Genomic DNA, 12,333 nt, shown 5'->3' with positions numbered 1-12,333 from the left:
AAATTCTTCTTTTATAAAACAATTAAGCAATTGCCTTTTGCCTTTACCCCCTCATTAAAAAAGTAAAAAAAACCCATTTTTATACCAGTCCCTGGCTTGGAGTGAGCCAAGGTCCCACAGCTTCTGAGGAAAATTGCAGAAGTTGAGAAATGCTTTAGCATAGGTGACCAGCTCATGGTTGATGATTTGGCATAATCTTTGAAAATTGTAAATCTCTTCAATTTATAGCAGACAGTCTGCAAACTTTCCGTTTTTCTAGAGGTGCTCAGACCTTTCTGTATCCTGTGCACTTGAGGGTGAAGGTGGAATAAGAAATTTCCTGTACCTTTAGGAGCCTGAAAGGTAGTTAGCTTCTGAAAGGGTCTTGTTTCTTGATGAGGAAATAGAGATCCTTGGAAAGGCTAGGAAGGGGCACCAACATTCCACGGAATCTCAGACTGCAGTGCTGGGACAGAGCACTTTGAGGCTCCCTTGTTCTGTATCCACAGCTCCCTCCCATGTGTGGTGAGCAGAGTTAGGCACTCCTCACTGGCACAGGGATAGAAAAGAGCAGATTTGGCTCAGGTGGAAGAGCAAGGGGTGTTGGGATGTTCATGCTGGAATTCTGCTTCAGAACTGAGTGGATTCCTTTTTGCTCTTTTTCTCAAAGCCTTATTTTTTTCAGGGTTGTTTTGAGATAGAAAGTTAACAGCTTGATAGGATATTTGTTTTGCTTTTATCATTCACTATATCAAATCTTTTGGGGTCCATGTATCTTTGTGTCCTGTTGAAGGTCTGACATAGAATTCTGGTTAGGTAGTTGCAGTGGGCTTTAGGAACACTTGACCTCTATAGGTTTTAGTTGTATCTCAGCTTGGTGTTGGGAACTGTTCCCACTGTGAGTAGTGAGGGCAGGTTCAGAGGATACTGTGTTCATTGCATGGATTAGCACTGCCTTGAGGTTTACAGTTTGTACATTCCTGTTACACTTTGGAACCATATTAGAAACAGTTTTCCCATTTATATTGATCTCCCAAGAATTTGTTTTGCACTGAATTTTTCAGGTATGTAACTTCTCATGGCAATTAGGGCGTCAGACAAATCCCTGCTTTGAACTGCAGTACCTTCTGCGGTTCCTGAGTTGTGCTCTATCTCTGGTTTCACTTGTGTAACTCTCTGACCATTCTCCATGCAAGGAGATTCTGTGGAGAGCCCGAAGAGCAGTGGGCTTTGAATTCCAGACCACAGCTGGCGATTTACTGTGGACCAAGATCCAGTTTCTTCTAAGCAGGGTGCATCTGCTGGGCAGCAGCAGCTCAGAGGGAGCCATGCAGCCTCTTTTCAGGGGCGAGACACTCGAGATCCTTTGTGTTTGTGGGAGCTGAGAGCCCTCTGTCACTGGACACAGAAGCTGCATTTTGTAAACTGATCCTTTGAACCACGGGACTTCCCGGAAAATGCCCCCAGCAGCTGGGATTGGAACTGCTTATGTGTAAAGAGGATGCTGCACAGAACTCTGCACTTCTTTCTTCAGTATTATGCACACAGAGGCACTTTTGTTTACTACTGTTACCTATGGTAGCTTTTCAAACTATTCCATGACCTGTAATGATGCAATTTCTGATGAAATTTATCTTTTCTTAAAACACCTTTAATTGGATGTTATAATCACTGGAAATGTTTTTATACTCATGTGTTTTTCTTTTCATGTACCTCTAAAATAAATCCTGGCAGTGAAGTGTTGTGCATGGCCTCTGTTAATTTGACAAGGAACAGACTGGTTTGGGTGGGAGAATTAATTTGTCACCTTTTTCCAAGGAACTTCTTTTGGTCATGTTTAAAGCACAGATACAGAATATTATAGAAGGAAATCAGTAACAGCCTATGGTAGGGCTTGGGCTGCAAAAGAAGAGCAAGGAGAAATGCTATTTTTTCTTTGGACAGAGCAGATTCATCTTATATTTTCCCCTATTTCAATGAATCCAGTATTAACTGCTCTTGTGGTTTTGCAGATTCTGCCCCTCTTCCATGTTGAGGTTTTGACATTTTCCTTGTAAAAATGCCCAGACCACTTGACATTGTTTCTTAATTTTTGAGAATTGGTTCTTCTAATTTCACTTTCTTACAGTGAAACTGTGAAATTTTCACAGTGAATTTTTCATGGTGTGATTTGAGGTGTCTCTTTTGCCTTTATGAAATATCTGCTAAGTTATGCTTCATATTTTAAATTTTGTGTATTTTAATACAAATTTGCATTTGGTTTCTATCTAAGGATAACTTTTCATGAGTCCTTGCTGTTGGAGAATTAATTTCCAAATGGGAACTATATATCCCAAGGAATGTTGTCCAGTATAGCCTCATTTCACTCCCATACATTTCTGATTGCTGCCTAACCTCAGGATGTGCAGTGTATCATTGCACACAGATAGTACAGCTCTGTGTAAACAGGAAATATTTCTAAGATGTCTTGCGTGTTTGTGAGACCCTAAAAATACGTTCTGATAAAGACCATTGTTTCTACTACCACTGCTTCCTTCTCTGCTCTTGGATGCTGAGTGACACTCAGATGAACTTGTCTGAATTAATATACTGCAGTGGAAAGGCCAGTTGAACAAAGCTGGAATTAGGTTTTCCTTGAGAGAGGAAATGATACCTTTTTTGAGAGCTCTGTGTTGCTAACAGGAAACTTTCTGTGGCTCTTTCTGCCCCTGGATTTAGGGATTGCTGTTTAAACGTGATTGATACAAAGCAATTTCTGTTTAATACACAGTTACTCTGGAAAATGGTCTGCTCAGGAGCTGCCCTGAACTTGTTTAATTGCTTCAGTTTGAGGAACTGTAATCCTCTATTACAGTAGAGTTGTCATTTTCCACTTACAGGGTCTCTGCAATTAAAAAGAACATTGTGCAGCCTAGAAAGAAGCAAGAGAAATCTGTGTGGGAGCAGCTGAACACAGGTTGGGAGAATCACTGAGTGAAACAATGAGATCTGGGAATGCAAACTGGTGAGAGGAAATGCAGAGGTGCAAGAAAAATTCAGAAAATATTAATATAGGGACCACAAAAGGATGAAAAACAGAATAGCAAACATTTTAACCTGCTAAGCATGCTTTGAAACTGGCAGTTCTCAAGTACAGACATCAGCTCTGATAGGGAATGTTTCAGCATCATTTGTCAAATTCCAATTGCACTATAACTGTGTGGTTTTACATCTCAAGGTCATCAGAGACCTCATTATGCTCCTCTGTGCCCTTTTTTATTTCACTCTTTCTTTTAATTTTTTTTTCTCTAGCTTCTTTCTGCTGTCTTTACCTTTTTCTTCCTCTTACCACTCACTTGTAGCCCATTTTCAGAAGGTTTTTTTCACATAATTCTGGTATCTGCATCACAGGAGCCATTCTACTAGCACAGCTTTGGTGTTCTGATGTTTGTGATTTCTCTCCATAGAAAGGGGAGATAAATCAGGCTGGGTATTTCTCCTTATTACTGAGAATAGGATGGGTTTGCCTGGGGAAGTGACGGTGTTGGGTTTCTTGATGTGATAAAATCTATTTTTTTTTAGTGGAACTCTGTATTGGGAAGTAAGTGCTCAAGGAAACAATTGTTGGACTGGAACAATCTTGTGTATAACAGCTAAGGAAGCATAAGAATAATTCCAGATAGGAAACACAGAACAGTTACAGGCTCTTTCACTGCAGTTGCTGAACAGAATTGTGTTACCTGGATCTGCTCTGGAGAGGACAGTGCTTGTTAATCTTATTAATTAATCTTGTTAATGCTTTCTTGGCAAGCAATGTCAACTGCAGTTGGTTTGTAGTAGAGTTGAAAACTCAAATTTGGCTCTTCCAAGAAGATAGAAGGAATTATCTGCTCAGGAAATCTTAAAAATACCTGAAATTTAGACTGATTTTTTCTCCCCCAGTCATAGGCAGGATATCTGATATCTTTTTTGGAGGGTGATAGGTCTGGCCACTCCATTAATGGATGGCATGATCATTGTAGAGCTCTGTAATTCCACTTAAACCAGCATTCACCAGATTATTTTTTTCCTATTTGTAGGAATTTTCATGCTGTAACGTGCCAATTAATTTCCTTTGCCATGATTAGTTAGCTACTCAAGGACTCAATTAATAATGATTCCGTTCTGCAGCAGTTTGCAGAACTTCCTGTAGTTACCATGGGAGCAATCAGGGTTTTCTATTGCTTGCTCTTGGAGGCAAAGATGAAGGATTTTTTTCTGCACGAAATCTCTTAGCAGATTTTTGAATTCCACCATGGGATTGTTTCGTGCCAGCACCTCTGAAACAGCATCCGCAGCGACCTGACTTTTCTGAGCCCGGTGGGACAGAAATGAAACAGTAACAAAGTTGGAGGCAATAAACACAAACATAAATTTAGGCTTCTTGGAACTGTCATGGCAGGTTGGAACGAGTGGAAGCCAGTCTTGAACTTCATTGTTTCAGCTCGCACCTAACACTTGGTATAAATACAGAGGTTCATCTTTTCCTCTCACGACAGGGCTCCAAACCAAGGACTGCACTTAGTCAAGGCTGGCTACTGCTGCACACTGAAATCAGAACTATCCATAAAGACCAGAGGGATTTACTGCCTTTCCTTGGGAGAATGGAACTGCAGATTGAACGTATTCCTACAGGAGAAATCATCCGCGTGGTCGGCCACAAGGCAGAGCGCAGGACTGTAAGCCTGGCTTTTATTGTTCTCTGGTACTGCCCGTTACACAAGAACCACCTTAGTTCTGACTGAGCAACTCCAGGGCAAGAATGGAAGGGTTTGCAAGGCTGGGTGGTCATTGGAGTGACTGGAGCTGTGTTGTGAACAGTTGTTTTTTACTCTGGGATAGAATTAGTAGCAGTGAACTGAGCGAGAGTTTAGAAAATACTTAAAATTTATTTCCTGTAGAAATACTGCAGTGAACCAAAGTTGGTGTTTGGCCTGGCTGTATGAATTCTGTCAGAATTCTGTGAGCGCTTTCAGACTGCAGAGGAAGGGAAAGAGCTTTGAAACAGTTACTTTGTTCCTCTTGTGTTGATTGTGCTGTCGCCGGGTTCATGCTCTGAATGTTACGGGAAGATTCACGTATGGAAAATTCAGTGGTACAGGCACATATTAACAAACTTACAAATATCTCAGGGAACTGACTATTCTGTTAACTTGGGAGTTTGTTGACTTGTGTTCAGGGTTTGTATATAAGCAAATGGAAATCCATGAGCTGAATTTTTCTGGTTTGACACAAACAGTTGAGAAAGATGGTACTTTTCTAAGAATAATTTCAGTGTTCTTGGAATGAATGGCTGTTCTGTGTGTTATCTTCAGAATGTTTTCTATCTGAATTTGTATAATTTTTAATTAAAGAAGTCAAAAGAAAAAGAACTGTAAAATTTAAAAAGTTTGGAAGTACCTAAATCAACTGTGAATTCATCTCTCTCTGTCATAGCTATTTAAAACCTGTTTAACAGATCTTCAGCTCTGGTTGAGCCATCTTGTACTGAAGTGCACATCTGTGCACATCGCTGCTGTTTCCTAGCATTGTCTTTCTAGTGACTAATCTGAAACTCAATCTGAAAATGAGCTGAGACATTTACTGTGTGGTTACACAATTGTCAGGTAGAGCCATTTCGCTTCAGAAAAAAACGGAGAGCTCCCTCTGCCTTGTTATGGGAGGAGACAGTGGCAATTGTGTTCTTTGGTTTGCAGGAGTGTTACTGACTTACTTCTAAGTGATAGCAGGGGACACTGACAGGACTGTTGTTTCCAGGGGGAAATGTTCCTTTAAACCGTAGCATATGCCAGGGTCCTGGGGGAGACATCAAAGAGAGAAAAGGTTCCATTTTCTATAAAGTTTTAAACACTTATTAACATTGCAAGAAGTGGTAATTTGCTACTTCGAAAACTGCGTGTCAGTGTTGGTGCTGCATTAATGGCGTGAGAGAGGGGTGGTTTTAGAGAACCTTTAAATTGCTGCAGGAGTGGCAGGAGCAGGGCTTTTACTGTTTCATCTCAGAGTGCTGGAGTCCAGAATTGTGCAGAATTTCCTGTGGATCCTGACGAGACTGCCTCGGGTATTTCACACCTCTGTGGGACGAGCCAACCCGCTGCTCCCAGCGGATGGCTGCCTGAGCTCGGTGCAATCACTCCAGAGCGAACTTCACCCTGCGTCCTTCGCAGCAACATGCACTTCTGCTGACTCCCACAGCCAGGAGGGGCCGGTAGAGTTACCATCAGCGTTCGGGGTTTATCCCGTCCGTCTGGAGCACGCCAGGTGCGTCTCTCGGAGCGGCAGAAGCCGCTCAGCAGGACGCTGCCGCCGCGGCCAGTGTCAGCAGGGCGGGCCGGGGGGCGAGGCGGGCCCCGGGAGCCGCGGCTGCAGGTGAGGGCGGAGCGGCGGCCCGCAGCCCGCATGCCCGGCGCTCGGACATGCTCACTAGCGGCGCTGCGCGGGCTCCCGCGGGCAGTCGGCGCCGAGGCGCTCTCGGAGCCGCCGCAGGGCCCCGAGCCGCTCGTCCCGGGGCGCCCAGCGCAGGTGAGCGGGGCCGGGGTGGGGCGAGCGAGCGCTCGGTGTGCGCGGCCGCCTCCTGCCCGGCCGGTGGCACCGCCGCTCCGGGCGCTCGGGCACATGGCCGCGGGCTGCGGGGGGCAGCGGGGGCGGCCGCGGCTCGGCCGTTCTCCAGCAGCCGCCGACCTTCCCGGAAACTCGGGACGTTCCCCACGGAATGAGCGGGGTAGAGCAGCCGGCATGCTGGCGGCGGCACGGCGCGGCTCCGGCTGCCCGGAGCAGTTGTGGCTCGCCGGTTCCCGGGCGCTCCGTGGCTGCGCTCCGGTAACGCTTCCCTGCGCGCATCCCCTGCCCGGCGCCGCCGGGAGCACGAGCGGAGCCGAGCCGGGGCCGGGCAGGGCGTGGCGGGGCCGCTCCCGGCTCAGACGTGGCCGTGACACGGCCGGGGCTCCAGGCGGCTTGGCTTGCCCTTGTCAAGACAGGCTTCCTGTACATCTCCAACTTGCGTTAGAGCTCCGAGCGCTGCTGGGCGTGATCCGCCCTGCTGTGCGCACCGAGGTTCACATCGGGGGAATTCTTCCTTCTTTGCTACTGCTTGCACAGGTGCCTCAAAGCACTTGATGGAGAAAGATCGGTGTATTTAGCCCCCTCTCACAGGTGGGGATGGTTAAACTCCTTAACTTCTCCAATTTAGACCACACTCCCCACTGAAACTCGGGGATCCCCATCTCTAGTGCTGCTTTCCAAGCCAATTTTCCCCACTTCTAATATACCTGGAGTTAATTGCTTTAAGTGACAGTGACTCATGGGAAGAATCTGACTCTGCCTGAATGAGCAACTCATTCTAGTAACTTGAGTTTTCCAAGTAAGCTGGCTTGAGCTGCATTCTTGTCGTTGGGAGGATTACAGAGGAAAAGTGATTCTGAGATGTAATACAGAGAATATTCTGATATTTAACTTCTCTCTGACAGTTGTTTGAGGTGGGAGGCTCCTCCAGAACTACTTGTGGATGGCAGCTGCTTTGTTTTTAAAAGTGAATAATGAGAAAATTTGCTTGGTTGGTGGGACAAGCCATGAAAACAGAACCACTTCTTAGAGTACTTGGGAAGAAAGGCATTTTTCTTTCATCCCCTTTTGGAGCAATTGACAATTGCCAGTTGTCAGCACCTTTTCAAAACTTTTAGAAACTGCCTAAGGCTTATGGAACTGATGAGTTCTTAATTTTCACAGTAGGCCCTGATATGGCAACCACTGTCATAACACTTTGGGTGTTTCAGTTTTGATAGTGGATATAATCCTGTGTTTTAGGGAGGGGCTGTGTAAATGTTTTGTATTCTGCCTGGAAGGGACCAATGGAGTGCTACACTGAACACATGCTGTCCTAATTTATCATGGTATAAAGGATAGATTTATTTTAAAGAGAAGAAAATGGTGTAAATCATAACACACTAAGGAGTGAGAGATCCCGTGTGAGTCAGGATCCACAGTGTGTAATTTCTGTTCTCTTCTGCATAATCAATAGTGAAGGAACTTGTGATTTACAGTACATCTTCAGGATTTGTAGTAACTGTAAGACAACATACATAGATCCTGACAAAATGAGTCAAGCAATTTTTATTTTTCATTTGATCTAAGCCCACTGGAGGAAGGCCAGTAAAACACCAGGGGCTAAGAATGCTTTATGACATTAAATAGAGTGTTTCTGTCTAGGAATAAGCTCAAACTCTATGGATGGCTTTATGCAAGGCTAAGATAGTCTTAATCTTGTGCAGATATTTAGGATTTTTCTGTTTGTAGTGTCATGTTGTTTATTACTGCATTGGGAACCACATGCTTTCTAGGAACTGGAGAAATTCCTCTACTCCCGTCCAAAGGAACATTCTGCTCCAAACACAGGAAAAACAAACTGCAGCAGCTGCCACAGTCCCAGGGCAGTGTATAAAATATGACAGCTACCACTGCCCCTTCCCTTGGCTCTTACCTGGCAGGTGAGAATGGTTCCAGCATGGAAAATGATGAGGATCACTGGGCTGCAGCACTTTGCCTCCCAGTTCAAAGGACTGGTGAGTGAGCACTGTTCACAGATAACCACCAGTGCCTTCTGGAGGACAAATGTGTGTTTGGGGAAAGCTGATGTCTTACAGGTGCTGCAGAAAAGGAGGTGGAGGGAACTCAAAGTACAGCAGATTTTCCTGGGGCTGGACTGTCCCACAGCCCTTTGTAAGAGATGCCAGTGTAATTCAATCACTTGTCCTTTCACACAGGCTAAAGAACCGTTTATAAAGGCTGATTTGTGTGTTTCTAAAGTGTTACCGTGGGGAAAACCATCTGTGTTGTGCTTTGGGTTACCTCTATCAGTGGCAGCCAAACGTGGTTAACTTGTGAGAAGTGATGCAAATCAGAGCTGAGCAGGCCAAACAAAACAGGTGATTTGTGAGGAGCAGTTTCCCAGCCTGGCTCTCTGTGTGAGCACAGCGACAGGAAAGGCTGGGATCAGGTGGGCCCTTTGTGCTGGCATAAAATGATTGCAATTACGGCGTGTGTGTGTGTCTCCTGTCAGGGCTTTTCCTGTGTTAAACTGCTGTGGAACCAGCTCCTGAGTGATGTGGTTGGCTCTGCCGAGGATTGCTATCCCTGGCTTCTCCAGAAACCATCCATCCACCCTGCTGTCAGCTCTAGTGGGTGAGGTTTGCATGCCTTGTCCTCCTCTGAGATTGTAGCACAGCTCTTTTAATGCCCGGAGGGAGCCACTTGTGCTGTGCCTCTCTGGATTCAGGGATTTCTCTGCTGGAAAATATCCTGCTCTGTATTTTGTGCCCTCCTCTGCTTATTTCTTGTTGATGTATTAGTGGGGTGGCTGGCCAGCTCTTCCCAGAAAGCATTAATAAAGATGTAAGCACGCAGCATAGAGTCAATGTGAAAGGCTAACAAAGCCTGTTATGGAAGAAGGTTTGGAGTGGACAAATCTCAAGTAATTTGTTGCAACTGAGTCATGTTCTGTGGGGGTGGAAGTGTTCCTTACAGCCCTGCCCTGCCTTATTTAAATATTTAAACATTTAAATACAGCAAGGAGCAGCAGGGCCAGTACCTTTTCTGTTGCTATATATCTCCAGTGTAGTCTGTTGTATATTAAATTCCTGTACTGGAAGGCAGTAAAGGTTAGTATTTCGAGCTCCTGTGGCATTCATGCATGCATGGATAGCTCTCCCTGGCAGTTTTTTTTCTTTAGGAAGGCACTTGGTCAGGTGCCAATGTCCAGCTTTCCTGGGGCACTCTCAGCCCTTTAACTGGTACGGTGACCTTGGGCCAGCCTGGCCACCACCCTTCCTATGATTCAGTTCAGCAGCTGATGATAAATGGACATAGAATTTGACATTTTGGCAGTAGCTTTGCGGTGCTGCAGTGAGGTCCCAGGGCTGGGAGGTACAGCAGGCTGCAGTCACTGAATGGGCAGTGTCGGTGGTGGTGAAGAATGTCGTGTCAAAATGTGTTGTGATATTTGCCAGGAAATGGAGAGTCCATGAATGACTAAAACATCCTCTGTGACACAGCTGTGATGGCACTCAGCCTGCAGTCTGGGCTCTGTAGGCTAGAGCTGTGCCTTCAAATTTATTTTGGTAGCTTCTTTTGAAGGTACTTTTCTAGTAAAAATTTCACCTCAGAGTTTGCTGTGAAGATGATGAAAGGTCTAGAGGGGAAGTCCTATAAAAGAGCAGCTGAGGTCACTTGGTTTGTTCAGCCTGAAGAAGAAGAGACTGAGGTCAGACCTCACAGGGGGCTGGCAGCACCAACCTCTGCTCTGTGATAGCAGGAGGGAACAGCTGGAGCTGTGCCAGGGGAGGTTTAGGTTGGCTCTCAGGGAAAGGTTCTTCATGAGAGGATGCTGAGGCACTGCCCCAAAGCTGCCAGAGCTCCAGGAGCATTTGGACAGTGCTCTCAGGGATGCACAGGTTGGAATTGTTGGGGTGTCCCTCCAGCTCAGGATATTCTGTGATCTGACTCTGTTTCCTTTTAGTGTTCTGGTGTCTGACCAGAGATTTCACCCTTAGAAAAGGGCACACAGAGCTGTGCTCGTAACCTGGGGCAGTGCACACTGGAACAGGAAAGCAGCCTTTGGAGGGGCTTGGAGGCTGCAGGGAAACCTTGGTGCCTCAGCAGCTGAGTTTCATTAGGCAGAGTGATCCCGGTGCCTTCTGCCAGCTGACAATCACAATCAGGTGTATTTGGCCATTTTGCTAATGAAGAGAGGGATTATGGAAGGAGCTGTAATTCAACTAGGGAGCAGTGTTTGTCAGAGGATTTTATTGAGCTTGCAACTGCATTTTTCTTCATTACCATATACTCAATATTTTATGGTTGTCTTTATGTCTGTTTTCATTGCCACCTGCTGCCTGGTCTAGATGGGATATTCCTATCCAGGAAAGAATCAGCTTTACTTCAGCATTGTAATGACAAACTGAGAACAGAAAAAAGGGTAAACTCAGCTTTCACACTGCACATATTGTTCATGGCTGAAGGGTCCAGTTAAGTCAATGTCCAATTATACAATGAAGAGATAGTGATCTGTTTAGCTTTTTAGAAAATTAAATTCCACTGAAACAATATAACTGGGACTATAGAAGTAGGAGGAAAACTATTTTCCATTCTGAAGCAGGCCTTTGTATAGAGTTGGGTTTTTTTTAAACTAACAGTAACTAATAACTTGTACATTATACAGCCCACACTGAGTCATTGTTTACTCAGGGAAATGACTTTCAACAGCCAGACTTGTTTGCGAAGTTTAATAACTAAAATATGCAGTTCTGTGCTTTACAAGGCTGCACACTATAATCAACATTTGGGCAAAACCAAAACCTGGTGCATATTTGCAACACCACACAGCACTGCATTACAAATGATGCTGCTGCAGCTCAGGTTTTGATCTGCCCTAAAAGCTGGTAAGTCCAACGGTGTGGTTTGGAGAGAGGGAAAATTATTGCACAAATTAGTGTTGGGCTTTTCTGGAGTTTTATTGAACCTTCCAAATTAGAGACCAGGAAGCCTTGTTCCGTGTCCACACATCTTGTTGTTTTAAATAACAGGTTGTCTTCCACTCTTAGGACTTTTGGAGTCTGTTTGAAATTGCCTCTTGTGCTCCTTGGGAGGGGAAGCCACACCTTTGCACCAGGGAGCCAGGAATTCTCTCTCTGACAGAACTGGAACTCAGACAGCAAAACAGATGTTTCTTTTGCCCCTCTGAGTGAGCACTGGAGTTCAGTTGTGAGCTTTTCTGCCTCTTCCTGACTCATTGTCTGCTCTTCTGTGTTAGTGTGGGGTTCTCCCACAGATATTACAGGAAACTTCCCTCACTACCCATTACACCTGTAAAGGTTTTAACAACAGCCAGGGTTTGTGTCCCTGGTTCATTTTGGGGCTCTGAATAAGCAACCAAGTGCAACAACCAGCACAGCACCCACCACATTTCTCAGGTAAACCAAGTGCTTCATTTAAAATAGCGTATTCAAAAAGTTTATTTTTGATTTTTCCAAAATCACAAGGTTTTGGGGACACAATTTTGTTAGAAAATAGAAAGGAAAACTTCGTTTCATGTGAAAATGAAGGCGAGTACAAAATATGTGACTTGCAAAATCCTCATTTTATTTGTGCATGGATTTGTTTGCTCTTATAAGTGGGGGAGGGGATCAAAAGCAAGTTCTGCAGAAAAGTACAGAGTGTATTTTTGTGTGTGCTCAACCATAGAACTCTGTGGGAACACAGATTATATTTAATTTTGCTGATCTTCTATCCAGGAATCTGGTGGATAGGACCTGGGAACAGCAGTTTATGGAGCCATCAGAATAG

At 44.9% G+C, this 12,333-nt stretch overlaps 1 protein-coding gene across 9 annotated transcripts in view; it reads left to right on the top strand.

The window, feature by feature from the left end:
* The first annotated feature begins 4,501 nt into the window (after nucleotides 1–4,501).
* Nucleotides 4,502–12,333, top strand: part of MYO1C (myosin IC) — a 50,638-nt gene continuing 42,806 nt past the window's right edge. Inside the window, exons 1-2 of one of the 9 annotated variants that reach the window (XM_086859930.1) lie at nucleotides 6,091–6,258; nucleotides 9,053–9,174. Coding sequence is in view for 4 of the 9 variants with exons in the window: in XM_086859924.1 (XP_086716050.1) it covers nucleotides 6,613–7,095 (483 nt within the window). In the remaining 5 variants the exon portion in view is untranslated. The other 8 variants (XM_086859925.1, XM_086859933.1, XM_086859932.1 and 5 more) reach the window with 8 other exon arrangements.

Source organism: Cyanistes caeruleus, chromosome 21 (assembly GCF_971803275.1).
Source record: "Cyanistes caeruleus chromosome 21, bCyaCae1.hap1.1, whole genome shotgun sequence".
Taxonomy (NCBI): Eukaryota; Metazoa; Chordata; class Aves; order Passeriformes; family Paridae; genus Cyanistes; species Cyanistes caeruleus.
This window is presented reverse-complemented; position numbering and strand designations above follow the sequence as displayed.